The sequence below is a fragment of the Falco naumanni genome, chromosome 12, assembly GCF_017639655.2.
Source record: "Falco naumanni isolate bFalNau1 chromosome 12, bFalNau1.pat, whole genome shotgun sequence".
Lineage (NCBI taxonomy): Eukaryota > Metazoa > Chordata > Aves > Falconiformes > Falconidae > Falco > Falco naumanni.
In genome coordinates, this window is record NC_054065.1 from 11,064,460 (window position 1) to 11,092,060 (window position 27,601).

General features: G+C 38.0%; 1 protein-coding gene across 3 annotated transcripts; it reads left to right on the top strand.

The window, feature by feature from the left end:
- FEZ2 (fasciculation and elongation protein zeta 2) lies at positions 1 to 27,601 on the top strand. Of its 3 annotated transcripts, XM_040611975.1 has the most exons (10): positions 1 to 312; positions 1,903 to 2,011; positions 4,910 to 5,026; positions 6,403 to 6,547; positions 10,014 to 10,282; positions 13,065 to 13,145; positions 17,972 to 18,047; positions 20,170 to 20,235; positions 26,025 to 26,054; positions 26,502 to 27,601. In XM_040611975.1, the coding sequence occupies exons 1-9, from the start codon at positions 80 to 82 to the stop codon at positions 26,033 to 26,035; spliced, it is 1,107 nt and encodes a 368-aa protein (XP_040467909.1). In that variant the 5' UTR covers positions 1 to 79; the 3' UTR covers positions 26,036 to 26,054; positions 26,502 to 27,601. The 3 variants fall into 3 exon arrangements, with proteins under 3 accessions (XP_040467909.1, XP_040467908.1, XP_040467910.1); XM_040611974.1 differs by lacking the exon at positions 26,025 to 26,054; XM_040611976.1 differs by lacking the exons at positions 13,065 to 13,145; positions 26,025 to 26,054 and having other exon boundaries at positions 3 to 312.

Genomic DNA, 27,601 nt, shown 5'->3' on the forward strand with positions numbered 1-27,601 from the left:
CCGCCGTCACAGGCCGCGCCCCGAGCTGCGGGAGGCGCCGGCAGCGCGCAGCCCCGCGTCGCCAGCTGCGGCGGCAGCGATGGCGGCCGCGGCCTCGCAGCGAGACCCGGGGGACTGGCAGGACTTCTCGGGCTTCCAGCCCGCGGCGGGGAGCGGCGCCGAGGCCGGCCGCGACAAAGGCGGCTGGGGCGGCGCGGATCTAGGGGCCAAGCTGTCCTTCTGCTTTGAGCCCCCGCAGGCCCGGGCTGGCAGCGGCGAGAGCCGCGTTCCGCTGCGGCCCCTCACGGAGCAGAGCGCCCTGCAGGACGACGAGTGAGTGCGGGCCCGGGGCGGCGGGGAGCGGCCGCAGCCGAGGGGCAGGAGGCCAGGCCCGGCCCGAGGCACCGCCGGCGGGTGGCGCGGGCCCCGGCGCTGGCGAGCGGCGCTGCCCCTCCGGCTGCCGCTCGCCGGGCGGTGAGGCCTTTCCCCGCCCCTGGGGGCGGCTGGAGCCGGGGCCGGCGGGCGGGTGTGTGGGCAGCCCGGGCAGCGCCGGGGGGGGCGGCCGCGGGCCGCGTGTGCTGGGCTCCGTGCCGGCTGCCCGCGGGTTGTGTTTGGAGTTGGACGCGGGAGGTGCGGGGAGCGGGTGAAGGACAGAATCTCAGCCGCAGCAGTGTCGTTGGGTTTCCCCCTGAGCTGCAGAGCCTTTGCGATCTGTGCTGCTTTCCCGTCTGGAAAGTATTTGTATGTAAAATACCTCTTGTACGGGTATTTATACTTGCTATTTTACAGCAAATTTCAGTCAGTTTATCTTCGTTAAAAACACTGCGGTTTTTCTCGTACTTTGAGGTAACTGAATGGTATGTCCTCTTCTGAGAAGCAAAACAAAAAAAAATCACGTTAGCAAAGGGCTGAATGCCTGTGGTGTGAGCAGCGAGGTCAGGTCTGGGAAGCATCAACCGAGAGAGATGCCAGGCAGGGATGAGGCTGTGCCTGCCCCGCCGCACCAGCCCCAGCCGTTCCTCTGGCTTCGCTGGGCATCGCCCCCCGGCATCGTCCTGCGCCTGCACCCCGTGCCTGCACCCCCGGCATCACCCCGTGCCTGCACCCCCGGCATCACCCCGTGCCTGCACCCCCGGCATCACCCCGTGCCTGCACCCCGAGCCTGCACCCCCGGCATCGCCCGGCATCACCCTGCGCCTGCACCCCAGCATCGCCCCCCGGCATCACCCATACCGGTGGTTCTGTGAGCTGACTTGGGGCACCGACCCGCTGCCGGGGCTGCTCTGTTCCAAAGCCCGAACTGGTGTGCCAGAATGGGGCTGCACGTGCGAAGATGCTGGCACAGCCGGAGAGGTTGTAACCCGTAGACAAGTGGTGGGCTGAGCTCCTCAATCGTACTTCTGGGTAAAACTAAACTCTTGCACAATTTTAGTATACTTTGTGCATGTTCGGTATTCTGTGATAAATGGAAAGGAATTAAGAAAGGTTTAGCTCAGAATTTGCTGCTCGACCTCTGCTAATTCCTGATTTTAATGTGCAAAAGTCAAGGGAAACGAACAACACTAGGTGCGGAAATCATAGCTGAACTCAAATGTCATTAGAGCAGAGGCTCATCCATGCCCCAAAAGATTGTGAGTACGGTTACATAATTAGTAAAGAAGGTGTCTCTTCATCACATTGTTTTATTTCACTGCTGTGCATACACTGTTGGTTTAAGAAGGGGAAAAGAATTAGGTTTATCAAAACAATATTTTCTCTGAGCTTCGAAGCATTGTAAAAATATTGTTAGTAACTTGCAGATGAATATTTAGAGAAGGAAAGAGTTGTTGATAGAAATACATTATCATTACAAATATGTTTACTGCTGATCAGTTGCTGCTTGTTTTAAGGTCTACATTTTTGTTCCTTTATTCCTCTCTTCAGGATTTGGAACGCTTTGACTGATAATTATGGTAACGTAATGCCAGTTGACTGGAAATCTTCCCACACCAGAGCTTTGCACTTGCCAACACTGAATCTTTCAGAAAAAGGGGTAAGTTCTGATCAGCAGAAGTACCCTCTTTGGATCTTTTATACTCAGTACAGAAATAAAACAATTTGCATTTGCGTAAAAGAGTGTTGTTATTAAGTGCCTTAAAATATTTTTTGTGCTTGGCATTATACATGAGAGGTTTTTAACATGAAAAAAATCAACGAACCACAGATACAAGTTTTGCATCTCCTTGGGTTGGAGTAATTTGGGGTTAGTTTTAGATGGGTGTTCATTAGAGCCAGAGCATGATAGAAAAAAATGTAAAATGAGAAAGTGTTTCACATAAAGTCTTTCTACAGTCTTCTTCGTGTTGAGCACTGTTCTGGGTCATGGAGGAAAAGAAGTGGGAGTACTCTGATTTAGAAAATCCGGTGTGGACTTTCTTTAAGTTCATCTCTTCTGTAGTCAGTGGAGACTAAAGAGGCTTATTTTACAGGAAAGGTGACCCAGGAGACACTGAAGTGCAAAAGTTTGTTTTGTTTTTCCTTATTTAACAAGTAGAATAGTTGTCTGGGGAGGAAGCAGGGAAGGAAGAGCTTCAGAGAGGTTTATAGAAGGGGTTGTCCTCTGATCTTAAAAGTGGATTAAAATGCTTCAGGAGGAGAAGCTAGGGAGAATTCCCATCTCCCAGGTCTTCTGAGGAAACGAGCGGTTTATCTTTTAAACCTAGTGAAGCTGAGTTATGTTGTAAAAATATCTATGTGTGTAACCTGAGAATAGGGCAATACTTGACTGCTGCCATCCATTATATAATGGCTGCTGCTTTGTACTGTGGCAAGAGCAAAGATTGTTCTGCTGAAGAGGATACTTTGGGGTTCAGCAGGGGAGGATGGCACTCTGGAACACCCTCTCTCAATCTGAGTCTGATGATTATCCCTTGTATTTTACTTGTGCTTATTCTGATTTTTATTAGAGTCAGATTTTCTGAGTGGTTTTAGAGTAATTAAATCTTTACCTTTAAAGTAAGAAGGCTTACAACCCCCCGTGCTATATGACCTTGTTGTGTGACTGAAAAATGGACTGGAAGACTGATGGATTTCTTGGTAAGGAACTAGATACAATATTAAAAAAAATGTTGCACATAGTTTTTTGTAAGTTCCTTGCCGGAGGTTGTGGAGGAACTACATGAAAAAAAGTGGTGTTGCTGGGTTAGAAAGCATCTGAGGTATGCTGCCAGTAAAGGGAAAATTAGTTCATGGATTAAACATAGCTCGAGTTTATTCAGCTTTCACTCCACCTGGCATGCCTTTTGATGTGTAAAGCCCATCTGTTTGGGAGCATTTGACATAGGTTTTATCTCTCCTTCCCTGTGTTTCAGCAGTATTTCTGGATATGTGACAGCGCATATGGACCAGCTAGTAGCTTGTTTTAACTTTCTTACAATGAATACTAACAGCTAAGCAACACTTCCTTGATGCATTTGAAGCTAATAATATGCTGTTGAACTTGTGCTTAAAGTATTTCTTTTCCCATTTTAGTAGGAAAAAAATGTAAAGTGAATGAGGCTGATTCATCTAATCTCTGCTGCTTCACATCACAGATCTGTGAACACTTTTATACAGCTCTGACGGTGAAAGAAGTACTTGAGTGGAAGTGTTGTGCAGTGGTACAAGGGACAGCACTATGCAATTGCTTGTTTAATGTATTTTTGTTAGATTATTTTTGAACAGGTCATTCTCTGGTAGTGTGAGAACAGAAAGAGGCATAAAATGCGTCTGGGTGGAAGGCCACGTGGTCCTTTTGGCATCAGCTGTAGCTTGGGCTGTTTGAGGTGGTTTATTAGCCTAAATTATCAGAATATATTCTGATAGTCTCTCAAAATGTTGTTTCTGGAATGTCAGGAGGGGAAGCTAACCTCCTTCTAGATAAACTATTATCCTTGCTTACTAGCCTGTAGTTGTTGTAATCCTATATACATGGGAAAACATTTGAGGACTGCAGACATTAAAGAATGTGGACACTGGGGTGTATTGGTGCAGCAAGTAACAGATACTCTTGGTGGAGCCCTGTCACTGCATGGTTATTGGAATTCAGATTCTGGAAAAAAGTGGACATTTGACTTCATTCTGATGGCTGCAGTAATACAGATAGTATGTTTTTCCCTATAGACTAGCTGTCTGGAGATACCAGTAACATCTTCAAAACGAATATGAAAACTATTAAGGTTTCTGAAGAAACTGGGAAGATTGGAGGAGTTGCAACAAAAATTGAAAACTGATACAGTGAGACCAAGGACTTCATGCAGCTAGTTATAATGCTTGTAAATTAGCCCAAAGATCAGTTAAAGTGATTGAGCTCAAAATGTCAAAAGTTAGGGGTTGTGGCTTTTGACGGATGAGCATAATTTGATGGCATAAGTGTGGGAACAGCATTGCTTCTCTTTTTTTTGGAAAAGACCCTGAGATACTCAACAATATACATTTAAAATAATCTGGGGTGATAACCAGGTTTTGGTTTTTAAAACATTTTTGTTGCATCTTTTATTATGTGAAAAAGTAGAACTATAAAAGCATGTGAAATAGCAGGTTTGTGTGATGTTAGAGATTATGGGTAGGTTTGCACCCCACACTGACAAATGTCTATGTTCATTTAAGTATTTACATTGGGTTGACTGCCCTCCATGCATATATCTCCATGTCATTGTGTATATAGTCTTTATATGCTGAAGATATTTAAAGACTGATAACTATTTTAACTTTCTCCAATTGCAGTTTTAATTTCAGATATCTCAGTTTTCAGGTATTTGACAGCAAGAATCATTGATTCCATTATTATGGACAAGGAATCTGTTTCATTCTTAAAATTCAATGATCACTTCCCTTTTTTTATATATGTACATGTGTTTTTTACATATACGCACACAAAAACATGTATATATATGTTAATATGTATTTTTAGGTAAATGATAACTTGAACCTTGACCTGTCAGACGATGAAGAGCTGAGAGAACAGTTGGATATGCATTCTATCATTGTTTCCTGCATCAATGACGAACCGCTCTTCACAGCAGAGCAGGTAAGGTGTTCAGCAAAGACAGTGTTGCTGGTGTATTTTCTTTTAGCCTGTAATTACTTGTTTGTTCTTCCTTGCTGTTCACCATAGCTAAGCTGCTTGAGTGTTCTTTATTTAGGCTTGTAATAATGTGTGAAATATTACTATGTGATTCAGGTTTGGAAAGTATTCTTGTGCTTCAGGTGAGGTTGATAGCCCAGGGTCTTTGAAATCTTTACAGATTTCTTAGCCCAAATTAGTCAGAAATACTACTAAATTAAATACATATGTTAAAAAGCAAAAATATTTTCAGGATGTTGGTATTGTAGAGTTTGTAGTTTTCCAGCGTGACTGTGTGGCTGTTCATAGCTTCACGTGGCTTTGTGGTTAGCAGTAATTCTTTGATGTTTTTGCCTAATACGAGGGCACATCAACAGTTCTACGACTAAGCTTTCAAATTGCTTAGTGTCTAAAGGTTTCTGTTCCAAGTCCATGGATTGACTTCAGTTATCTTGAAAATTGCCCTTCTGAGTAAGGTTAATGACTGTCCATTCAGGTCTTGCTTTAGTAAGCAAACAAGAATATATTTTCCTGTCGTTTAAATGGTTACCTGCGAACTGTGATGAACATGGTTATTAAAGAGTGCAAGAGACAGGATTGCCTAAACTCCCTCAGCTCTTTTTTTTTTTACTGTGAGGTGAATCTCAGCACTGTGTACAGCCTTTAAACCTGCAAAAGTCGATGTGTTATTTATTCAGCTGTTCAGTTAAGAATTTAGTCTATAAAATATGGTCATTTCTCTACTGTAAAGTACGCCCTCTATGCATGGGATTTCTGTTCTCATACTTTCCGTCTGGCTCAGATCTTACTCCCAGGGTTGCAAAACAGCTTCAGGTTATGATGACTTAGTTCATAAAACTTCTCATAAGCACAGTAGATTTTCTGGTCATTTAGAGCCCGGGTTTTTTTTTTTTTTTTTTGGCTTAGAGAACTGTAGTGAAATGGGTGGTGGGAAGGTAATTGATTTCTGTTGTTTTGTTTTCCTTCAACTAAATACTCAGGAAAGGTACTCCAGCTCACTCTTTAGTTCGGTTCTCTTAAGCAGAACCATGTGTACCTTCATATAGAAATAACTGTGTAGTTTCAAGACACTGGTTGTTATGAGATCACCGACTGACTTTGAAAAGGTAGGCTTATTCTCAGAGAGCAAAGATGGGGAGGAAAGGTCAATAAGATTTTGTTGATTCTTGTCCATCCAGTCTTGGTGTTAGTTTCATCCATCAGCATCTTCGTTAATAGAAAGTGAAAAAATCCTTAATGTCTTAACAGCTTTGCTTCAAGGCGCAGTCTGTTTCTCTTCGTGCAGGGGGGGTTCAGAAGGGTTTTCATGTTTTTTGAAGGTGATTGAAGAAATAGAGGAAATGATGCAGGAATCACCTGATCCAGAAGACGATGAAACTCCCACACAATCAGATCGGCTCTCCATACTTTCCCAGGAAATTCAGACACTCAAGAGATCCAGTACGAACAACAGCTATGAAGAAAGTAAGTGATATTTAACATTTTGTTCTTATGCTTATTGAAAATAGTTTAAAACGTAAGTTTGCCATGTGTTTGAGTTACAGCTAGTCTTTCTTACGAAGTACCTTCATTCAAAAATACTTTCAAAATGCCCTGAAAGGATAACCTGGATTTAGAAGATAAATAGAAGACTTATCTTTGTCAGCATTCATAACTTAGAATAAAAATAAAACTTCAGAGAATATCAAATTAAAGCAAATATGCTGAAGCCTGACTCTCTGGAATGAGGTCCTTTCATAGGTAAAGTGATGTCCGTCATTTTTTTTTTTAAACTTCATTAATTTCTGTGTTGTAAAGTGAGATACTTTCTTGAGGCCAGTACACTGTGTTTAAGATTAGTTAAAGCTTTTGAAAGATATGTTATAAAGAAAGAAAATGGTGTTTCTTTGGTACTGTTTCGGTCACTGATCTACAGTAGCACAAAAATAAGGCAACTGCTGCCTTTTTTGCCCATAAGGACCTTGCATACTTCTCTGTCCTGCCCTTCCATTCCTCTTCAAAAAGCTTAAAAGTTCGGGGGAAAAAAACCCCAAACTTTGTATCTTCTACTCAAAGGAAATCATCTGTTCTTCCCTATACAAAAGAAAAGGAAAAATTATGTGTGTAGTTTCATGGTAGCAGGTGGAATTGTATGTAAGAAACCCCTATGATTAGTCAGTTTCATGATGGAAATTTGTTTCATCTGTATATTTGTCAAAATCAATGCTAGAAGGCAATAGGAACACAACGTTTGCTGGGTGGTCCTTCTACTCTGATCCCTCGTAGGAAGTTTTGTGCTTTCTTTCCTGTAATCTGGGTCAGCAATGTGGATTCTGTAGAAGATTCAGAAGACTGGCTGACCTTTTGTGACATGACTTAGAGTTTCTGCTACGCTTCTGATTTATGGAGGAAGATCCCATTTTCATGGTTAAACTCTTGGCTGTCTCAACACATAAATTTCAGGAATGTGGAAGTGAAGTGTATTCTGCTCAGCAGGGCTTCCTGCTTTTCTGACAGTTCCATATGTCCTTAGGTTTGGAGCTAATCAAGTTTGCTTGGTATTTCATATCATATTTATTTTGCTTTGCCACAGGGGTTCATCTTGTCTGTTGCTTCTTTACGGTTTAAAGGTCAGCCTTGACCAACCAATGCCTTGAGTTACTTTGTCAGATAATTTAACTTTGCTTCACTAGTTTCTCAGAATCTCTTTTCATGTCTTTCAGGTCACTATTTTATTAAAAGCTCTTGCTGAGTTGTTTTGTGTGCAAAGCTGCTTCAGAGTTAGTCTGCATCACTCTGAAGTTGTTGCAGGGTTTTCCTAGAACCTGTCTGGCTTTTATAAGACGCGTCAGCTATGTTAGTGTTTAGGATTGAGAACAGGAAATCAAAGCTTGTGTTTACTTTTTTTTGGGATAGGAAAAGACATGTATTAAGACAGTCAAAAATAAAGCCAGTTACGGTTCTGGTTACACAGGTGAGTCCTTTAGCCTGCATATATAAGATTTAATCCAGGAAGTCTGCATTTAAATTACTCTTGTCCTCACTCACCTGTGTCAGCTGGGTAGTTCCTGTGTAGACCTTTCATAGGCTTTGATAACAACGACTGATCTATCATAAACAAGTCAGAATTGCGGTTGGGTAACCTGCACGTGGTTTTGGAGCAACTGTTCCTTAGCCTGTGAAGCTGGTTCTTAAGTGCTGGGACTCACTGGTGTTTTCTCTAGTCTTCTTTCACAAAAACAAAACAGTGGTGCAAACTATGCTTACTAGACCGTCCTTTGTACTGAATGCATATGAAACTTATATTAATTTTTACATTGCAGTACACTCAGTTTCACAAGCTCTGAGGCCTATTCTGCAATTTGCACCCACAGACCACCAAATAATCTTGTCGCTGAATTTACTTTTCTCCCCCCACTTACGTTTGAGCTGATGTTGCTATTTGCTGTTGCTGACAACCAGAGTTGACACGGTTACTGCTGTAGTAAGACCTACTGTGATACGTGCAATAACTGTGAAAATAGCCAAGATCAGTGTTACGAGTAGAGGCTGTAACCTGCATGCTACATACTTGGAATAGTTTACACAACAATATAGGCGATGGACGGTTCAAACTACTTGAAAATTAGATCCTTAAGCATACAATACTGTTACAGTGTTTGAACAGATTTTAAGACCTAAGTTACTCTGAAAAACTGTGTCTCCTTGTTGGAGAACTGCCTTAACAGGTTTCATTTCTTTTTCTTTAGTAAGTGAATGACAAGGAGCTTTCTCCAATCAGTTTTCCCTGCTGTAATTTTAGAGAGGAAAATCATGTTTCTCCTATTACCTTTGATGCATCCAAGAGCTATACTTTTCATCATTTGTGGCCTTATTTGTATTTCTCAGCACTTGTCCGTAGGCACTTCCCCATATAGCAATTTTTTTAGACGTGACGTCTACTAGACTAATTCAATATAACCAAATAATGTCAAACCTATATGCGGTGTCCTTAAACAGATTGTATACCCTTCAGCGTAACCAGGGCTAGCTCTTTCTCAGATGCCAGTGAAAACAACATTCTTTGACGTAGCAAGTGCTGGGACTTACTCACTTCCTAGGTGTGTCAGACTTAACTGGGAGTGGAAAGCAGTCCTCAAAGAACATGCTAACTTTTAACTCAGGCAAGCCTCAGAACATTCTTCTTAGTCATAATTTCACTCTTTGTAACACATGAGCCAATAGTACCTTTAAAATGCAAACCTGGAGAGGTTTTTTTGTTTCCAAACTGACATTTTACAGGCTTCTGATTTAGCTTTGACCAATTCAGTCTCATGCTATCTCAAAGCTATTAATGCTAATTTTTGATTGAAATGAGCCTGTCAGTTAATTTTGATCTAGGTTCTTGTTTCAGGAAATACAAGGCCATGCTTTTGACTGCAATCCCTAGACAAAGAAAATCTAGAGGATTTTGTTGGTTTTTCCTCTGAATGCATCTAAAAATATTATAAAAGCTTTGTTCAACCTTCTATGAATATGCATGCATACCTTAGCAATATTCCCAAGAAGATTCCCTTGCTCACAGAGTATAGTTTCAGTATTGCTGTAGATGAAAAATCCAAGGATGAGAGAAAATATGGAGAGCTTTTGCTTTGAACAGTGAATGTCAGTGGAAAGTTAATATTAACAGAGGTGTCAGTATTAGAAGTTTAGTGCTCACTTTAGCTTCCTTAACAGCTACGTGCTCTGCATATTTGTAGATTGTCTCCAATTTCCCAGAAATAAGAAGTTGAACCATCTGGTTGCCTCTGTGATGTGTTTATTCCTTTAGGAATGTTGTTTTATTCTAGGTGGTTTTAGAATTTAATTTGTTGTTTTGAAAAATTTCAGAGTACCTTTTTGCTTGTAATTCCCACAAGTATTCTCATGCTTAAAATCTTGACAGATTACTTTTTATATAAACTGTTTATAGGAGTAAAAAGACTGTCTGTTGCTGAGTTAAATGAACTGCTAGAAGAAATTGAGACTGCTATTAAGGATTATTCTGAGGAACTGGTACAGCAGTTGGCTCTGCGAGATGAGTTGGAGTTTGAGAAGGAAGTGAAAAACAGCTTCATTTCTGTCCTCATCGAAGTACAAAACAAACAGAGAGAACACAAAGAAACAGCCAAGAAGAAAAAGAAGCTGAAAAATGGTAGTCCTCAGAATTGCAAACAAGAAAGAGGTCATATGCCTGGAACAGTAAGAAAATTTTTGTAACTATTTCTACATCTAAAATATTTTTTGTTTTTTCCCTATGGGAAGCAGTAGTCCTAGATTATATCAAGATACCTGGTATGCCTGCTTCCATGCCTTCATTTGCAGCCAAGGCTTAGGCACTTTCTATTGCAAGTATGTTTTCACAAGGTCATGTAACATTTTATTCCTGTCATACTCCTGAAATGTGTTTTTTTATTGTTTGCAAATTAGCCTGGAATCAGCATACCTTTCCTGCAAAAAATACTGTCCTTGGACGTTCTGTTCTGTTGTCAGTAGGCTTTTATCTCATTTGTCTGTTTGGTTTCGCTATGAGAGTTTTAGTATGTGTGTACCACTGTTAGTCTTGCAGGAAATTCAGTATTATTGCTGATGTAGTTGAACAGGTATTTATTGATCATGTTGGGTTTTAGGTAGGAAAAAATTTAGAGGCTTTATTCTGGATCTCTTGAAACCTGCAGCAGAGTTACTATATCCAACGAGAGACACAGGTGAGGCCAAAGTGTAGTGCCAGGTGTACAAGGAGCCGGTAATTTGGTTTATTCTTTACTGAACATAGCAACAGAAGGAAGAATGTCTTTCAAACAGAGTTTGAATAATAGGAGGCAGAGAATGAAAGAAATTAGGTTATTATCTTGTCAATGCCATTTTTTCTTTCTTACCTGTCTGGAGTAATTTTAAAATACTTCAGTGGGATATTAATGTTAGAATTTCTTAGTGTCTCTTATAGGACCTATAAAATGTGGTTAATGTATTGTAAGTCTTGGCTAAGTCCCAGAAAGAATGCTTCAGTTTGACATTGGAAAGCTTTGGGGTTTGTTTTTCAACATAAGAAATAAATGTTTGCAATGAAATATTATTTCTTCAGAATCTGTTTCTAAACATACAAGAATAAGATACCTGTGATATAGCAGAAATAGAGTTCTGATCTTGTCTGTCTAATGAAAAGTGTTTGCATACATAGCTAAGTTTTAATGGAACTCTAACTAAGTGTATGTCTGGAAAACAAAACAGAATAGTCATCCCTTTGCAGGAGCACAGTGAAAGGTGCAAATTTACTCCTTTTTGGTTCTAGGTCATGGAAAGGCAAAAAGTTATATTGTAAGTAGAAAGAAAAATAATTACTTGGTTTTGAAACTTGGAGTCAAATGATTCATAAGCTATTCTGGTTAGTTTCAAGTTTAGAGTCTTGATTGATGCTTTCAAATATAACTGTATATATACGTGGTCCCAATATAAGACATTTCGTATTTGGTTGCTTCAAGAGATAGATGAGTGACATTTGTTTTGTGAGAGGGATTGAACAAACTAGCACCCAAGTAAGACTGTGGGCTGTGTATGTGTGGTTCCTATGAAAACAGCTTTCACTATCACCAAGTACAGATTTGAGAGCCTTCTTCCAGAAAGAGGTGTAAGCTTCCTTCGTTCAACGCTCCTTTTTTTCTTTTATCTTTTAAGGAAGTGCTGAGAATGTGCATACAGATAGTATGTTCTAGTAACTTTGTGAAGAGCGAGTTTCTGTTAATAAATCATGTATAAATTAGTAATTTTATTAACAAACTATAATGAAGTCCCATTTAAGTACAAAGCTTGGAAGTAAGGTTAACTTCTTATACTCTTCAGAAAATAAATTCTCCTGTAGATACCGTAATTGCATTTTAATAAAGACAGACTTTAATTCTCTGTCCCTGATACAGTCTTTGGGTGAATCACTTTCTTAGATTTCTAAAACTTTTGCCTCTCTCACAAGGCCAGACCAGGGAGTAATTAGAAATAGTCAAGGCTTGAAGATACCAGTTCCTTTAAGTAGGATATCTTCAAAGAGTTAAGATGGCTTTGGCAACATCTATGTCTATTTACTGACCTCGTTGTGCTTTAGAAGACAAATGAATACTGTATTCCAGCACATTTTATTCCCCCCTCCCATAAATAAATACATTCAGATAAGTGTGCTGAGGTGTGCACGTCATACTGCCCTGTGTCAGCAGCTTGACGGGTTCTTCTTTTTATGTTCTTGTCAGTTGCAGATTTTTATATCTCGTGCTAAACATCAAAATTGTTTTGATATTTTTTTTTTTTTAACTTGTCTCTCCAGCAAGCAAGAAGGTTTACAGTGTTGAAGAAAAAAATGGTTGGATTATGTATTAATTTTTCTTTACTTGTATTCCATGATTCTGTGTAATGGAGCTTGAAATTAATATGGATGTGTTCTTAACTCATTGTGTATATTTTATCATATTACAAAGAAAATGGAGAATATTAATTGTTGCTTCAGTTCTGGAAAAGGAAGCATGAAAGCATAAAATGTTTTAAAGAGGTGTGGCTGAAAATTATTACCTCTGAATAATGTTTCTAGTAGGTTAGGTGCTCAAAATCTGAAAAACTGATATCAGCAGTGTCTCTAAAAGTGTATTGCTGAAACACAAATGTTAAAAGAGATTATACTGGGAACTAAACTTGCAGAAATACTATTTTTTACATTTCAAAATGAAACAGCCTTAAAAGACAAGTCTCTTTCTGGGTCTGCAGTGTGAAGACTTCGTTTGATTAAATTTTGATGTAGATATGCTGCTTAACTGTCATTACAAGTTTTGCTTTTCAATTAAAAAAATTAAGTAGATGAATGAGAAATAGAAATGTGCTGAAATACATCTTAGAGCTTGTCTTTGTCATTCGTCTTTTATAGTCTTGATAAATGTTGGTTAATAGTCTTCTGAACTTTTCTCTGTCCCTTTTTTTCTTTCTGCTATGTTTTCACTACTTGTAGCGCTTCAGCATGGAAGGGATCTCAAATGTCATACAGAATGGCTTCCGCCACACCTTTGGAAACTCGGGTGGAGAGAAACAGGTGCTGGGCTATCTTCTCTCTTTTCTTCATTCTTTGCCTGCTCTTTCGGTAGGAGCTGAGCTATTGAAAATTGACAGTAGTTGAAGATAAATGCTGGGATCGAAAAACATAGGACAAAAATGTTGGGATCTGTACTCTTTCCTTGCCTCAGGACTCTGATCAGCTTACAGTCTCTTTCTCTCCTCAACAGCTCGAGACAGGATTTGATATCCTGATGCACTGGAAAAATAACCCTTGTTTCTTACACAAGACAAAAAGTCTGTTTTGGCATCATAACACATGCTTCAAATACCTTGCATGTCTCTAAAAATCTAATATCCAATCAAAGAGTATGTGTCAGGTTAGACATAACTACCTTTAGCCTGAAGGATTTGGGTACCAACTCCAACTGAAGAAGAACTGTTTTCTTTGTTCTTCAGATGTTCAGAGCTGATAGATCCAAAAACAGAGTAGCATCTGGAAAATGCATGGGCTCTGCTGTATGTCTTTCTGCCTTTGAAAACTGCATGATCTTAAAAGCAGTCAAGTGTGCGCAATGCAGTTACTGATATAAAATGCATAAGCCATCGGCAAGTTCATGTCTTTTCACTGACAATTTAAATGTGAAATATATAGCACAGAGACCTGGCTTCGGTGGGTATCACTGTAGATGTTACAGGTACCTAAGTAGCAAGATTTTTACGTTTTATTTCAAAGAGATACTTGTTTGTTTCCGAACTGTAGTGTATTTTATCAAATGTATTCTGTATTTTGGCAAAATGTTAATGCTTATGCTGTTGTTCAGGCTTTTGGCATACGTTACAGAATACTGGTATGTCACATTACTTAATGCATACTCACCCATTATAGTTTATGCAGTTGTGTCGGATTAGATTCCGCACTCCTGTGAGAAGTCAGTCCACTGAGGCAATAAACTACCTGGTACTTTAGAAGTCATGGCTGATTAGGCTTTTGTCTGGAAGATAACTGCAGTTATCCTGCAGAGGAGTTCAGTAAGTAAAACAATTCTTCTCAAGTCCTTCCAGAACCATGAGGTTACAAATCATGGACTTACCCTCTATCTCAAGCAAGGTATTTGTATGAGAGAGTTCAGGAAGACATAGATGCAGCTATTCATCCCCAGCTTTGAGGATCTTGAACACGTGCATAGAGCTTACTGGACAGAGCTTTTGTCACTCTACATTATCTCAATAATGGTAAAGTAAAAGCTGTGCTGTTTTTTTTTTCTTTTCGTTGCTATCTTTACCACTTAGTAATAAATTACAGCTGTTTAATTGTATCTTTAGCTATTTCAAATATCATCTATTTTCATAAAGCAAACATATTTAACTATACCAGCCCCTCTTACTTCTGGTTAAAAGACTTCTTTTACGTACATGTGTCTACTCAAATGCACCTTTTCTTTTTTGACTGCCTCCTAACTTTCTAGGCATAAGTAGCATAATCATATATGAACAGTAACACTGACTAGATAACCCTTCCAGTCATTATTTTAGTTAGTTTACTAATGCTAGTCCTCATGTTGATCATATGTTTCCCCTGATTTATCTTATACTATATCCTTGTTGGCAGGGTTATGGGGTTTTTTTTCCCCCTCCCTGTATCCTAAAGCCTATCATGGAAATAACAAGAGCTTAACATGAAAAAAAGGAGAGGAAGGTAGGAAAGAGAGCAGCTTTTTTCTGATTTAGTCCTGGAAATCCATTTTTCTACGGCATTTATTTTTTGTTTGGAGTTGGCTGGTATCACATTGCCAAACCTTGGCCCTGCTTTTAAAATATTATGCAGCAAGTTGTAAAGTAAAATTATCAGACACTGTTGCTTAGTGCTGCTCTCAGAATACTCATTTGAGTGTTTTTTTCAGGGTGTATCATCACTGTAAACTCCCATTCACGTGTCTTCTGCTAGCAGGGGAGCATTAGTTAACAATCTGGAGTTGTGTCAAAAAAAAATGCAAGGACAGACAATTTTTTTAGTACCTTAGAAGGTAGAATTTATACGCACAAAGTCACAGCATAAAGTTTATGACAAGTTTGTACAGTTATTTCAGGAATCTTTCCAGTCTTTTAATTTTAATGGTATTTACCACCTTTTCTATTTCCTAGGTAGTATTACTTTTGATAGTGAGTACTTTCCTTTTTAAAATGGTAGTCCTTTTTTGTGTGTGTGTTTTTGAGACATGAGTGAAAATCACTTGGAATTTTTCAACATTTAAAGAGAAACTTCCAGTGGGAACTCCTTGTTCCCATCTGATGAAGCAGCTGGGAAAAAAACCCACACGAACAACTGCCTAAAAGCCATTGGAGTGTTGGTAGCAATTTTCGTGATCATATTTCCAGAAGAAAATTCAAGATAGTAATCTTCATTTTGATTTTTAGCCATATCAAACTCTTTGTATGAGTGATTACTTATCATATTGTCGAATCTGCATAAAAAATTTAGAGGTCACAGTAGACTTAACACTTGGTCATGTCAATAAGGTACACTTTAGTCACCTTTTCTTCCTTTTCATAGAATGTCATTCTTCACACAGCAATTCAGGGAGTGAGTTTTTGTAGTGCTATTATACAGACATACTGTTACAGCAGCAAAGTACTGAAGAGAAAAACACAATGATCTCTGGAAACTAAGAAAGAAATTAATTTTTTTTTTAATTATTATTAGGAAAATTGGAGGGTGGCGTTTACAGGAGAAGGAAAACAGCGAATATTGATATTTGGTCCAGCAAAATGTTTCCTAGTAGTTTATGGTCTAAGTAAAGGGTAGAATGCCACTTGGTTCTGAAGGCTGAAAATGACAGCCTGAAATCTGATTTCTGAATTAGTCAATCTACTTTCATCTCTGACATTTGCAGATTTAGCAGCCTATATCTAGCTGTTGATTCTGGTAATTTTACTAGGAGTACAGTTATCTAACGATACCTGTTGGTTACATCTGCTGGAAAAGAAATTGAAAATTGACTGTTTCCTAAGAAGTGTTGCACGCTTTCCTCTGCTGTACTCGGTGGATGTGAGAAAATGCAAAATGAAAAAGAGAGGAAGGAAAATGCCCTGTGTTTGCATAGGGTCTTGGTGAGTTGTCAGTACATCCCGTACAGTAGGTTCCCATAAGTGACACAGGAGTAAGTCTGTCTGGCTTTTAGGCAGAGGATGTGGTTGAGCATGAGGTGTGTGATCCCACTCCAAACATGGCAACGGTTATAGCTGCTCTTGGCAACACAAAGTCTCCTTCTGTAAAGTGAACCTCTTCACCAGCGTCTGAGTTACACTTGACTCTTACTGAAGTGCCACTACTAGGAGAGAAGACCTTGTATATAGCTTATTTTCAGATTGTTACATGGCAAAACACTTAGCTCTCAAGTTGAGTGACAGAAGGATGTTTTGCCTACTGCTTTGTGGCTGTTAACCCAGGATAGAGTTCCTATTAAATTCTTAAAAGTTAAATTGAGGGAAGTTTGGGGAAGCTTTTTCATTAGGTAAAATTCCAGAGTTTTCACTACTTTTGAGATGCTGATTTCTTTAAGAAGAATATGCATTCATACAGGCTGCAGAGTAAGATGTCATCTAAAGGCATTTAATAAAAGAGCAAATGGGTTGCTTCAGGAATCTGAAAATAAATCTTGGTTGCACTGCAAGTATGAAAATTCTAAAAGATTTAAGAAAATTACTGCTTTTTTTTTTTAAAGCTGCTGATCAAAGATTTTGGTAAAGAGTAATTACAACAAAAATGGAGTTAGTTTGAAACAAACTGTTAGCACACTCTGCTATTAAAATTGAGAATTAAAAGCAGAATCCAAATGGGGGGGGGCTTACATTTAATTAGGCTTGCTTTGGTCCTTTCGGTTGGAAGTACACGGCATCAGAAGGCGAAAGCTGTCTGGTTTCATTTTCACCTAACTGTGGGGCAGCATGATCCTCTTTGCACAGAGGAGTGTAGATCACCTTGGGAGCTGGTCTGGGCAGTGCTCTTTGATCTGTCAAAATTCTTGACATGTTTCGCTTCTCAGTAAGAGTTAACCAGTTGCTGAGAAAATCCTACGGCTGTTTTAAGGCTCTTCAAACACAGTATGTGCAGACTTTGAAAATGTTGCGTTTTCGGGGGGGTTTATTTCCCGAATACTTGTTAGCACGTTTCTACAAACCTGAACGCCTTACTTAAGGCACCCTGAGAGCCTGTATCAGTTGTGCTCTGGAAACCTTTAAAAAGCTGACTGTTACCAGTTTCCCAAGTTATTTGAAGGCAATATTAGTGTTTACCTGGAAAGATGTGTTGTTTGGGGTTTTTTAATGTACTTACTGGAAAGGAATAATTACTTTCAGATTTTGGATGCAACTGGTGACATTCGCATGATATTTACACTTTTTGGTTTTTTTAAGAGCAAATTTGAAAATTGTTCATCTGCATTTATAGTGGTGTTAGAGAGGAGGTGGTTTTTCTTACAGCTTTTCCTTGATTGTAAGAAGGACTTTAAATATGTGAAGGACTTCTGGTTGACTTCTGGAGGAAGAGGCAAACTTACTATTGCTGGCTCTGAGGAAGAAACTTAATGAGAAGTTCTACTGTGAACAGCTCCGATTTTTTAAGTACTTTTTGATTGAGTGTTTAGCTGCACAACTTCTAAAGTGATCACATAACTTGGAATTAAAACTTGATTAAAAGCTTTGGAATAGGAAAGGTACAATCTTAATCACTTGTGAAGTACGATCCTTTGAAAAGCTTTTAATTGTGTCTGTCAATTTCAGTTGCTACAATTCTTGCAAAATAAAATGCAAGTGACATGAATTTCCTGAAAGGACTGGCAAGTAACTCTGTTTTTCATTTGACAGTACTTAACAACCGTCATTCCTTATGAGAAGAAAAATGGACCCCCGTCAGTGGAAGATCTTCAAACGTTAACCAAAAGTGAGCATATGAAGTTCCCCCCACTGATTCTTTCCTCTTTATATTTCCAACTGTGGTTCCTTAAAACCAATGAATCCGCAATTATCCCCTCCCCCTTACCCTACGGCATGTATGTAAAGGTGCATGATTTTTAATGATGCATTTTGGCCAGTTTTTACTTGTTTCTAGAGCCTTCACAGTACATTTTTTAGCGGTTCTCTGAAACCTTGAAGGCTAGAAACTTGCATGTATCAGAAAGTAAATGTTCTCACATTATTTCAACAGGTGGGCCTTATGGAAAGTACTGCATGCCATGGAATTTGGCAGTGCTGTCTTATAGTAACTGATACACCCTTGTTTGTTAAAACTTGCAGTGCTTTGAGGTTATTGTAATGACTTTCAGAAAATGGAATGGATGTTGGGACACTTACGAGTAGTTGTATGGTCATTGCACTTGATTGCCTTTAAAATAGCCTGACTTTTGACAGTGCTTTAAATTCCCCTTTCTTCGCATCTTTTTAGGCCAGATCCTCAAAGTTTTTTATGAGTCCTCTAGTTTGTTAGTTTTTGAAAAATTCTAATTTGCATGAAAAATAAGGTTGTGTTTTTAAAATTTTAATTATTAAGGTGGTTAATACAGTAGAGCATCTCTGGGAGTCAGTGGCATCTTCATTTGAGGTTTATAGGAACAGTTTAAAAATAGATGATAGAGTACATCAATGTGTTTGATCAGATATCAGGACTTTGGATTTAACTGTGTCTTAAGGTGCTTTCCAGCAGCACAGGTCTGTGATTCTGCAGGTGGCTGAAAGGGTTCACTGGCTGTTTCTTGGAAAGAGGAAATAAATGTTGTATAAATTCTGGAGTAAATTAAACGTGTAAGCAGGAATTAAATTTCCTTTATTTTTTCAAAGTAGGTACCCTTAGCTGGTAATTCAAACTAATTCTGTGACAAATCAGTTTTTCATTTCATGTTTACTCCTTACTCATGCAAATAAATCTTATCCTCTTGCCATATTTAAATTTCACTTGAAAATATTCTCAAAAATTAAATATTAACCAGGGGGAGCTTAAAGCCTCCTGGAAATGTTTTTTGGTGCATGACGGCTTATTAACAAAATGTCTTGTACAAATGCACTGTAAAGTGTTAACAGTATTGCCTTCTGTGGGCTGGTTGGAGCTTCATCCTGTGCCTCAGCCGCAGATTTCTGACTCTCTGCTGTTAAGGCAGACAGTAAAGCAGGTGTCTGGAGTTGTTTGTTTTTTCTTTCAAAGCTGTGTTACTTTGTAGTTATGAACACTGATGTTTTCCTTCAACATCAAAATTGAAATAAAACGCTTGTTATGTTTCGAGTTCAGAGTCACATATGAGGAATTGGGAGTTTATTAAATCCTGCTATTCAGTATCATTCTGTACTTTTGATTCTTTCAATTGTGTCCAGAGAACTTCCTAAGGGATTGTCCTTGGTGCAGCTAGGCCAGATGTTTTTCCTTCTTTAGAAATATGCAAGGCTGGACAATTTTGACTTGATATAAGTCACAAAAACGGCATTTTGGCATTATTTTAAGTTAATGCCAAGTTCAGTAATGAATTTAAGAGTTTTCTAAGCTACAGCTGCTAACGTGCACCATTTCAGGGACATCCCCCCCCCCCTCCCCGACATTTCCATCAGGTCATTCACAGCAGTGTTTCTCCAGAAAAATGTCATTATTTCATGATTTGGGATGACAGTCAAGGAAATAAGTAATGAAGCGTACTATTTGCCTAAGATTTCCAACCTTCCAGTAGTTGTAAGAACATTTTAGTTTTGGATGAGGTGACTTTCTTTTTTGAGAGATTCTTTTTTATAGGGAAGAGGTTCATTCCTTGTTGTTATGACTGATGACATTTTACTGTAATAATTAACCACATAAAATGGGTCTGTTGAATCCACCTACTGTGGCCTTCAGTGAGAGTTACACAAGTGAAAGGTGGTGATACGATGTATTCCATTGTATTTTCTCATATTCCAGTGAAGGGTTTTCTTACTAATCTGGTAGTATATCCCTATATGTAGTTGAAACAGCTTTTGACAGTGTTTCTTTTGACAGTGTTGTCTTTGATTTATGACTAAATATCTGATATTTTTTTTTCACACTTTAGTCCTGCATGCCATGAAAGAGGATAGTGAGAAAGTGCCAAGCTTGTTAACAGACTATATTTTAAAGGGTGAGTATGTTTCTTAGCAGGGGTGGTTTTTTTATTCTAAATTAACTTTATGTACGTACACGGTGTATTTGAAGAGAGTAGTCCTGTGGCATTCATGAACTATGTTGCTTTTCTATCAAACACAGTTCTCACTTGTCCAAGGTTTCTGAGCATATAGTTCATAAATAAAACTTATTTATTTTGTGATAGTATAGTACAGCAAAGGGTGCAGTGTACATTCAGGTAGCTGAAGGACATCAGCAGGAGCAGAGCAGTCTGGCTTACAGAGTTAAATGGGTATAATTAAAAACTTGTGTTGTACAGGTTTTTCAGAATCAGAATTCAAACTGCCTATGGTAATAATGCATTTGCTAGACGAAGTGCCTATACCTTCATTATAAGTGTTGCCTTCTGGTCAATAGTAAAAATGATTTTACATTTACTTGTTATGCTTTCTTCACATTTTATTTGAAAGGTTTGCGTGAGAGTCATTTATTTTCCAGTCTTACACATTGTATTAATAGAATGTCAGACACTGAAAATCAAGGTTTGCTTTAGCTTTAAGAAGTTGTTCCAGGTAGTTTCCAGGTTGATAAATTTCTTTTTATAAATTTTTCTTCTGGCTGCGTTTCTGCTTAGATCTTACTAATGCTTATGTTCTTACTTCTCAGCATATAAATGGTACAGTCTTCTTCAGTGTTTGAAGTTTAGCATATGCATCAAATTCCCAAGATCTGACAAGCAGGTGTACAAAAGAATAGTGGATGCCTTTTTATTTGGCACACAAACATATCTTGTGTTCTGCTTCATGTTCGTATGCTGCAATTTTTTTCTTTTCTTTTGATACCATGCTTTCCAAGTCTCAGTTATTTCCCTCCATTTGATTTTTAAAGGGTTTTGTATTTCTTACACAGACTTCTAATCACTCATCTCACAGAGATTCGAAAGTGCTTTCAGATTAGATTTGTGTTTGAAATTTAGTGTGCTGTTGCTTCAGAAGATCTGAAGAGAGCACCATGCAGTATTGTAGAAGCTCCAACAGGCTTTCTGTTGGAAGAGGCTCATTTCTGAGTTTTGTGTAGGGTTGCAGAGCTACCACATACAGTAAGAATGCAGAGATCTTTCAGTTGATTCCTTTGATTTCTCCATTGTTTACTTACCCTTTTTGAAAATCCTTCTGAAATTAGACAGATGTATTTGCTTGTGAGCTTAGAGCCATTTAGGCTCAAGATCAAGGTTTTTCTTAATGGTGATGGCACTAAACTTTATTTAGTTTGGTGAGGCAGAATCTTTGACCCAAGAGGATGAACTGTTGTCAATAATTAAAGCTGCTGGCTCTTCATCAAACATCTGTTAGAAACTGATGGGAATGCTTTTTATAGTGTCTGCTTTTATTTTCAGACATAGCTGTCCAGAAAAGCTTTCAGCTTAGTAGATACTGAGAAGAAACTGGCTGCCTAGGGAAATGACAAAATCTTCTGCAGAAAAGGCTTATGAAAGTATATTAGCTGAACATATGACAGGATGATCTAGTAAGCTTGAAGCTGAGGTTCCCTCCTACCTGTGCATGCTTGTGCCTTTAAAATCACCAGGGATGTTCTACTGACTAGATGTGACCATTACAAAAACTTCATACTCACATTAAATGTGTTGGATCAAACAGGTCGTCATATACAAGCACTGTTGTCTCTAAATAAAATACAAGTGACGGGAGTATGAAGAGTGATCACTTACTTGCGTCACTGACACTGACATTTCCCCTCAGCTACCATTTCAGTACTGAACAGAACTAAGTCTTTCTTGATTTCTCTGGGTCCTTGCACAACAGCAAGCAGTCATACAAGCTCGTGAGCACAGGTTTCTACTCTTTCTTTCAATGTAGCCCCAACTAGGATTCATATTGCTATGTTTAGAATATGTTAAATATTTATAGCTGGGCTGGCAGTGTTATGTTGTAATGTAGATTTATTCTGTGGAACAGGCAAAGCCTTCCAATTGTTTCTGAATTTGTAATCCGTTTCTCTTTTTCTGCTACTGAAACTTCTGGCCTGAAGCTTCAGTGAGGCTTCATACATGGTACAAAATACCTCCAGCCACTTGCCTATTGTCTGGAAATTATTTTTAAAGCTTCTTAAAGGGAGATTAGATGATTCCATACAATCACTTAAAGCAACCTTCAGTTCAGCTTCTGTATGTGAAATTCCAACATCCTCCTTGAATTTCAGAATAGAAGGAGTGACCTACATTTTGAAGAGTCTGCTCTCTTCACTGGAAAGAATAAGAATGTCTTGGCAAGGTGAAAATGATATGAGAATTTAGGTGTTTGAATTTGTTTCCCAAAAGAAGCCAGAGGATAACAAATTCTGGACCCAGTAATAATCATCCGTATGGTATAGTGATAATTGTGTTCATTTTACATTTGTTTACTCTCTGATCCAGCTATTGTCTTATACTGAATGGATGTAATTTCTTTTTATTAAGCTTTAATCAAGAAGTGAAATTTTGAAATGCGTCGTTTATATCACCAGAGGTACTTTGTTTTGTTAGAATAATAACTTCTTGATCCTTTGAGGATCATTCTTCCCAATCTTAAAGCAGAAAAAAAACCAGGCAGTGACTTATATGTGACTATAGGGTATGTGCAGCTTTATGGAAAACGTGGTTAGTGTGGCACTTGGTAACACAGGTAAAACCTTGTTTCTAGCTCTATATTCCATTTTACTGAGCAAAGAAGAAAAAAAAATCTTAAAGTCAGTCCTTTTTTTTTTTTTTTAAGCAGCACTGTTTTTATTCCATGGTATTTAAAAAATTAGAACATGCAGTCTTATGTGGGTGTTATGGCTGTGCACAGAATTAGTAATAAACTTACCCACATATTGTTAGTTACTATTGAAAAGTTATTTAGATTGTTTAGAAGCAAAATCTAAAGAAAAAATATCAGGATAAAAGTGATAATAATTGCCCTAGTATTGTTGGCATAATGTAATGGGGCAAATAAATTAAGAACACTGTGAACTTGGAAGAGTTAATGCAACCATACAATTGAGCAGTAACTGTTGATTTAACAAGAAGTCTTGCCAAATCCACTGGTGTTCTGATTAAAAATAAAAGACAGTGAAATAAGTTTATATTTTCTCTGGATTTCCTAGTGGTTTTGTATGTGTCACCATCTTGAATATCTTTAACTAGATGACAAAATACTTCTGAAATTTATGAAGGACTAAAATTGAATCATGTAGGAAGACACACACAGACCCCCTCTGTGATGTCATCCAATACTTGTTATCTTCAATACTTGATTGAGTAAATTTGTTCTGGCAAGGCAGTTTGGGCAAGAGCTGGAGTACAGGACTGGAACTTGACTGAGGTTCTGCAACCACTTCAGCTATTGACTGCCATTGTTAACATGGATTATTCTGGCACTTTGTTTCATAGCCAGCTAATGCTGAAATGCTGCAAGTAGAAATCCTCAGAACTCAGAACATGGGGTGTGCAAATCTGGTATAATACAGGAGCAAAAAAGGCCAATGCAGCTCAGTCCATTTCATGTTAGGGGGAAAAATAAAACAACTTCCATATGCATTTTTGTGTAGGATTATTAGTTTTGAAATTATTTCTGGTGTTTGCCTTTTTTAGAGCATCCTCTTTTCCCAATTTCTACCGCCCCCTTGTGTCTCCCAAAATACTAAAAACACCATTTTGACCTCCCTTTGATCAGTTAGTTCTTCCCTGGAGCTATTCCCTAGGGAGTACCTACTCGGAGGTAAGTATCTCAAAGCCAGGCTATGTACATATTCTATGTAGAGTCTTGTACAATCCAGTAACTTACCTTCTCTTGTTCATGTTACTCCTGATTATTACTACATTATTTTAAAGGGGACTTTTTTCCCTATATGGGTTTTCAGGTCTATTTTTACTTTTCCGTGAACATTTCCATCCTGAAGTTAGTAATAATGAAAGGGACTTCGTGATCTTTGCAAGTAAATCGTAGTTCTCCCACCAGCATATGATTCATATCAATATTTTGTAGATTTAGAATGTAGATGGGAATGTGAAATCAGTAAGCATTTGCAATTTTGCTAATTTTTTTTTCTGAATATGTTTAATATATTGTTACTGTGTTTTATCACTAGGGGTCATGAAACAGAAACTGAAATTTGGAAGAGGGTGGGGGAATGCATTTGCTGACAGGGCAAGAAATACCAAGCCAACACTGAAATTCTTGATCTTAGTAAGCACACTTTTGGGCTGAAGCTGGCAGCTTAGTAAGCTCATTGTGTTTAAATGCTGTTTGTGCTGATCTTTCTAGTGATCTTTTTTCATGGTTTAACAAATATAGCATGCTTTGAAAATATTGTATTATTTTCTGTTGAAAGACCTACATAAGCAAGTAAGCAGCAAAGTTTCTTGTGCACAAGTTAAGCTGTGAAGCAGGGAGCACAGATGGAGATATTTTTGTCATATCTTGTGGTTGCATTGGTTTTAGGTGTCGCAACAAGAATTGGTACCGTATCCCTAAGTGAGAGCATGTTTCTTTTAACTATACCCATGGAATTTTATTTTTTTTTACAGAAACTTTCAGTCTTTCTTCTTGCGTGTATAACATAATTATTTTCTGCATTATGATATATTTGCCAAGTACAATAATGAACAAGTAGTAGCATCTGTAATCTTCTAGGTATGCAAGTTTAGGTTCCTTTCAGAAGAAAATGCCTCTGCAGTCATGTCTATCTCTTCAGCCTTGAATAATAATGTCAGTTTCAACCCCACAAGGCAGAAAAAAGGTTTGTGGGAATAACTGCATTTCACAAATACTGTGGGGAACTGCATCGAGGTGGGAGGACTGAAACCGCTGTTTCCATTGAGCTAAAGGCTGGTGGCTTTGAAAAGCCAACATCCAGCTGGCCAGATAGCTTTTATGTATTCACATACCAGTGAATGCACTTACAATAGCTCCTATCACTTTGGGGTGTGAGGACAGAGGAACAACATGGGGAAGACCTGCTGGGATGCAGTTCGTAGCAAATTTAAAGTAGAAGCTGAGGAAGGCATTGTGGGCAGTGGAATTACCTGGTTTTATTGTTATGAGGGTAAAGAGGAATATCTGAGGAAATCTGCTGGAAGCAAGTGTTCCTTAATATAGCTACTTACTGAACAAATCAGTATTACGTATGAAATGTAAGCCTGTAGATGTACACAGAATCAAGATACTAGGGATAGGTTGTCTGGTATCACATTTAGACACTTTTTTTTTCTTCCTTAAGTCGAGAACACATGTAAGCATAAATAATTGTGACATTCTTAAAACATAAGTATTATATATGATAATATATAAGTAGGTATTTATAGCTGAAATAAATACCTTTGAAGTCAGATGTGTCCTTACAGTAAACCATTCTAAGATGTATTTATTGCCATTTTGTATTCTTTTCCAGTTGTCCTTAAACAGTAATTGTGACAATAATACACAGTGCTAAAAATAATATGCTACACATTACTACTGAGTAAAATGCATGGAATATGTCTAATAGTATTTTCTTTTAGGCTTTTTTTCTGAATGTAGGTGTCATGAAAGCAGAATCATTTTCATTCTTTCAGCTTGTTTTGTTATTTCATATCTGATTTTTCAAGCTTCTAGTAAAGGCTTAAAAAAACACAACTAGTTTTTTGTTTTAATAAAGCAAGAATTTACACCTTGTTCTATTTTAAATTATGCAAGTATTTCAAGTAAGAACATCTGTTTTCTTGCCTTTGAAGTTTTTGTGTCATTGTTACACCTGACTTCTTTATTTGCTTTTGTGTTGTGCTAGCATTGGTTTGAAAGCTGGATTGCTCTTGAGGTTTGTGTCTTACATGTGAAACAGGAATGAGAAACACATGAAGGGCATGTCTTATCGTTCCACTGTGTGATTCAAGTACAGGCACCAGAAGTAGAAAGAGCTAGAATCTTAAATTGTCAGTGCATATTTTTTAAATAAAACTGCATGCGTCACCTTTTACTTAATGTTCTCTTTGCTAATAGAACACTTCAAAAAGCACTGTTTAAGACATGACCTTTAGTTAACTCATTTCTGGATAATATTAGATAAAGATAGTGGGTTGTGTCACTTAATTATCTTTTGAGAAGAGGATGATATCTTAATTGCCGGTTTCAATTGATTTCTAGATTTTACTGTGTTACTAATAGGGTAGAATTCAACATTTAATTATTTTAGTATATACATTATATTTTTATACATATTAACTTCACTGATGTTTATCAAGATGTATTTGTGGTTCTTTCGCAGTTCTGTGTCCTACATGAAGAGGGCTGCCTTTCAGAATTAGCCAGGCTCCTTCCTGTGATGAGAAGCTTTCTGTGAATATAACTCATAGTATTTTTTCATTTGGCACTACACCTAAACCAGTATGCATTTACCTCCTCTGTGTGTGCGTGGATTTTCTGATCCTACAGTAAGTCTTCTGGGCATGACAACTTCTCCATTTTAAATTAATAGTGCAATGAACTGGAGCAGGGAACAAACATTGTACAGTTTTACTCACATTGTTCTGGCTTTTTAAAGTCTATTTTTACATTGTATAGCATGTAGTAAATCCTCCTGCACATTTTGTTGTTGGAAGGAAAAGCAGTCTTTGAATAGTGTAAATAAAATAAGCCTAGTTTTAAGGAATCCATATTTAAAAGCATCCTCAGTTCCTATAGCAAAGAAGTAAGAAGGATCATAGTCAGGCTTGGACTAAAAGATGAAATGAGTTCTCCAGGAAGCACTCCAGAACAGTGCTGGGGGGGGTCGGCACTGAACACTTAAATTTGGTAACTTTGAACTATACAACAGTATTGTTCATACAGTGAACGGATCCAGAGTCTTTGATGGTTTGGCATAAGTATTGGTGTGTTACTTAGCCTTGTTATTTAACACAAACATCTGAGTATTGTAATATTTCATACTTGGTTTTATTTTAATTATTAATGTTCATGTGGCTTAGATATTCTCCCATATTGCTGCTATAACTTTACTGGTTTTAGTAAGTGTTTGATCTTAATGAAAATGCTTCAATATAAAAACATTTTTAAAAGGCTGTATCTTTTTAAAAATACATGTACAGTTTGAAAAACTTGCATCTGAGTTCCAAGTTAGTATTACATTGAGACATTTGTTGTTGTGTGTCTCTAAATTTTGCTACAAATCTCTTGTAAATTATATGCACGGTCTCCTCTGTGATGATGTATCTGCATTCAACAGATGGGAATGTATTTTACAAATCCTGTAAAAGAAACGTACCCGATAATCTCAACAGTAAATACTTGTCACAAATAAATTTGCCAATCTTAAAGATTAGATTGAAATGTAAGGAGTACTAATAAAAATAAAGGAACTATTTTCTA

What these genes read in the sequence shown, in the direction of transcription:
- FEZ2 (XM_040611974.1), top strand. Translation starts at nt 80, where the DNA reads ATGGCGGCCGCGGCCTCGCAGCGAGACCCGGGGGACTGGCAGGACTTC. An exon ending in CGCTCTTCACAGCAGAGCAG is followed by an intron (nt 5,027 to 6,402) that starts GTAAGGTGTTCA and finishes TGTTTTTTGAAG; the next exon opens with GTGATTGAAGAAATAGAGGA. An exon ending in GAGGTCATATGCCTGGAACA is followed by an intron (nt 10,283 to 13,064) that starts GTAAGAAAATTT and finishes CACTACTTGTAG; the next exon opens with CGCTTCAGCATGGAAGGGAT.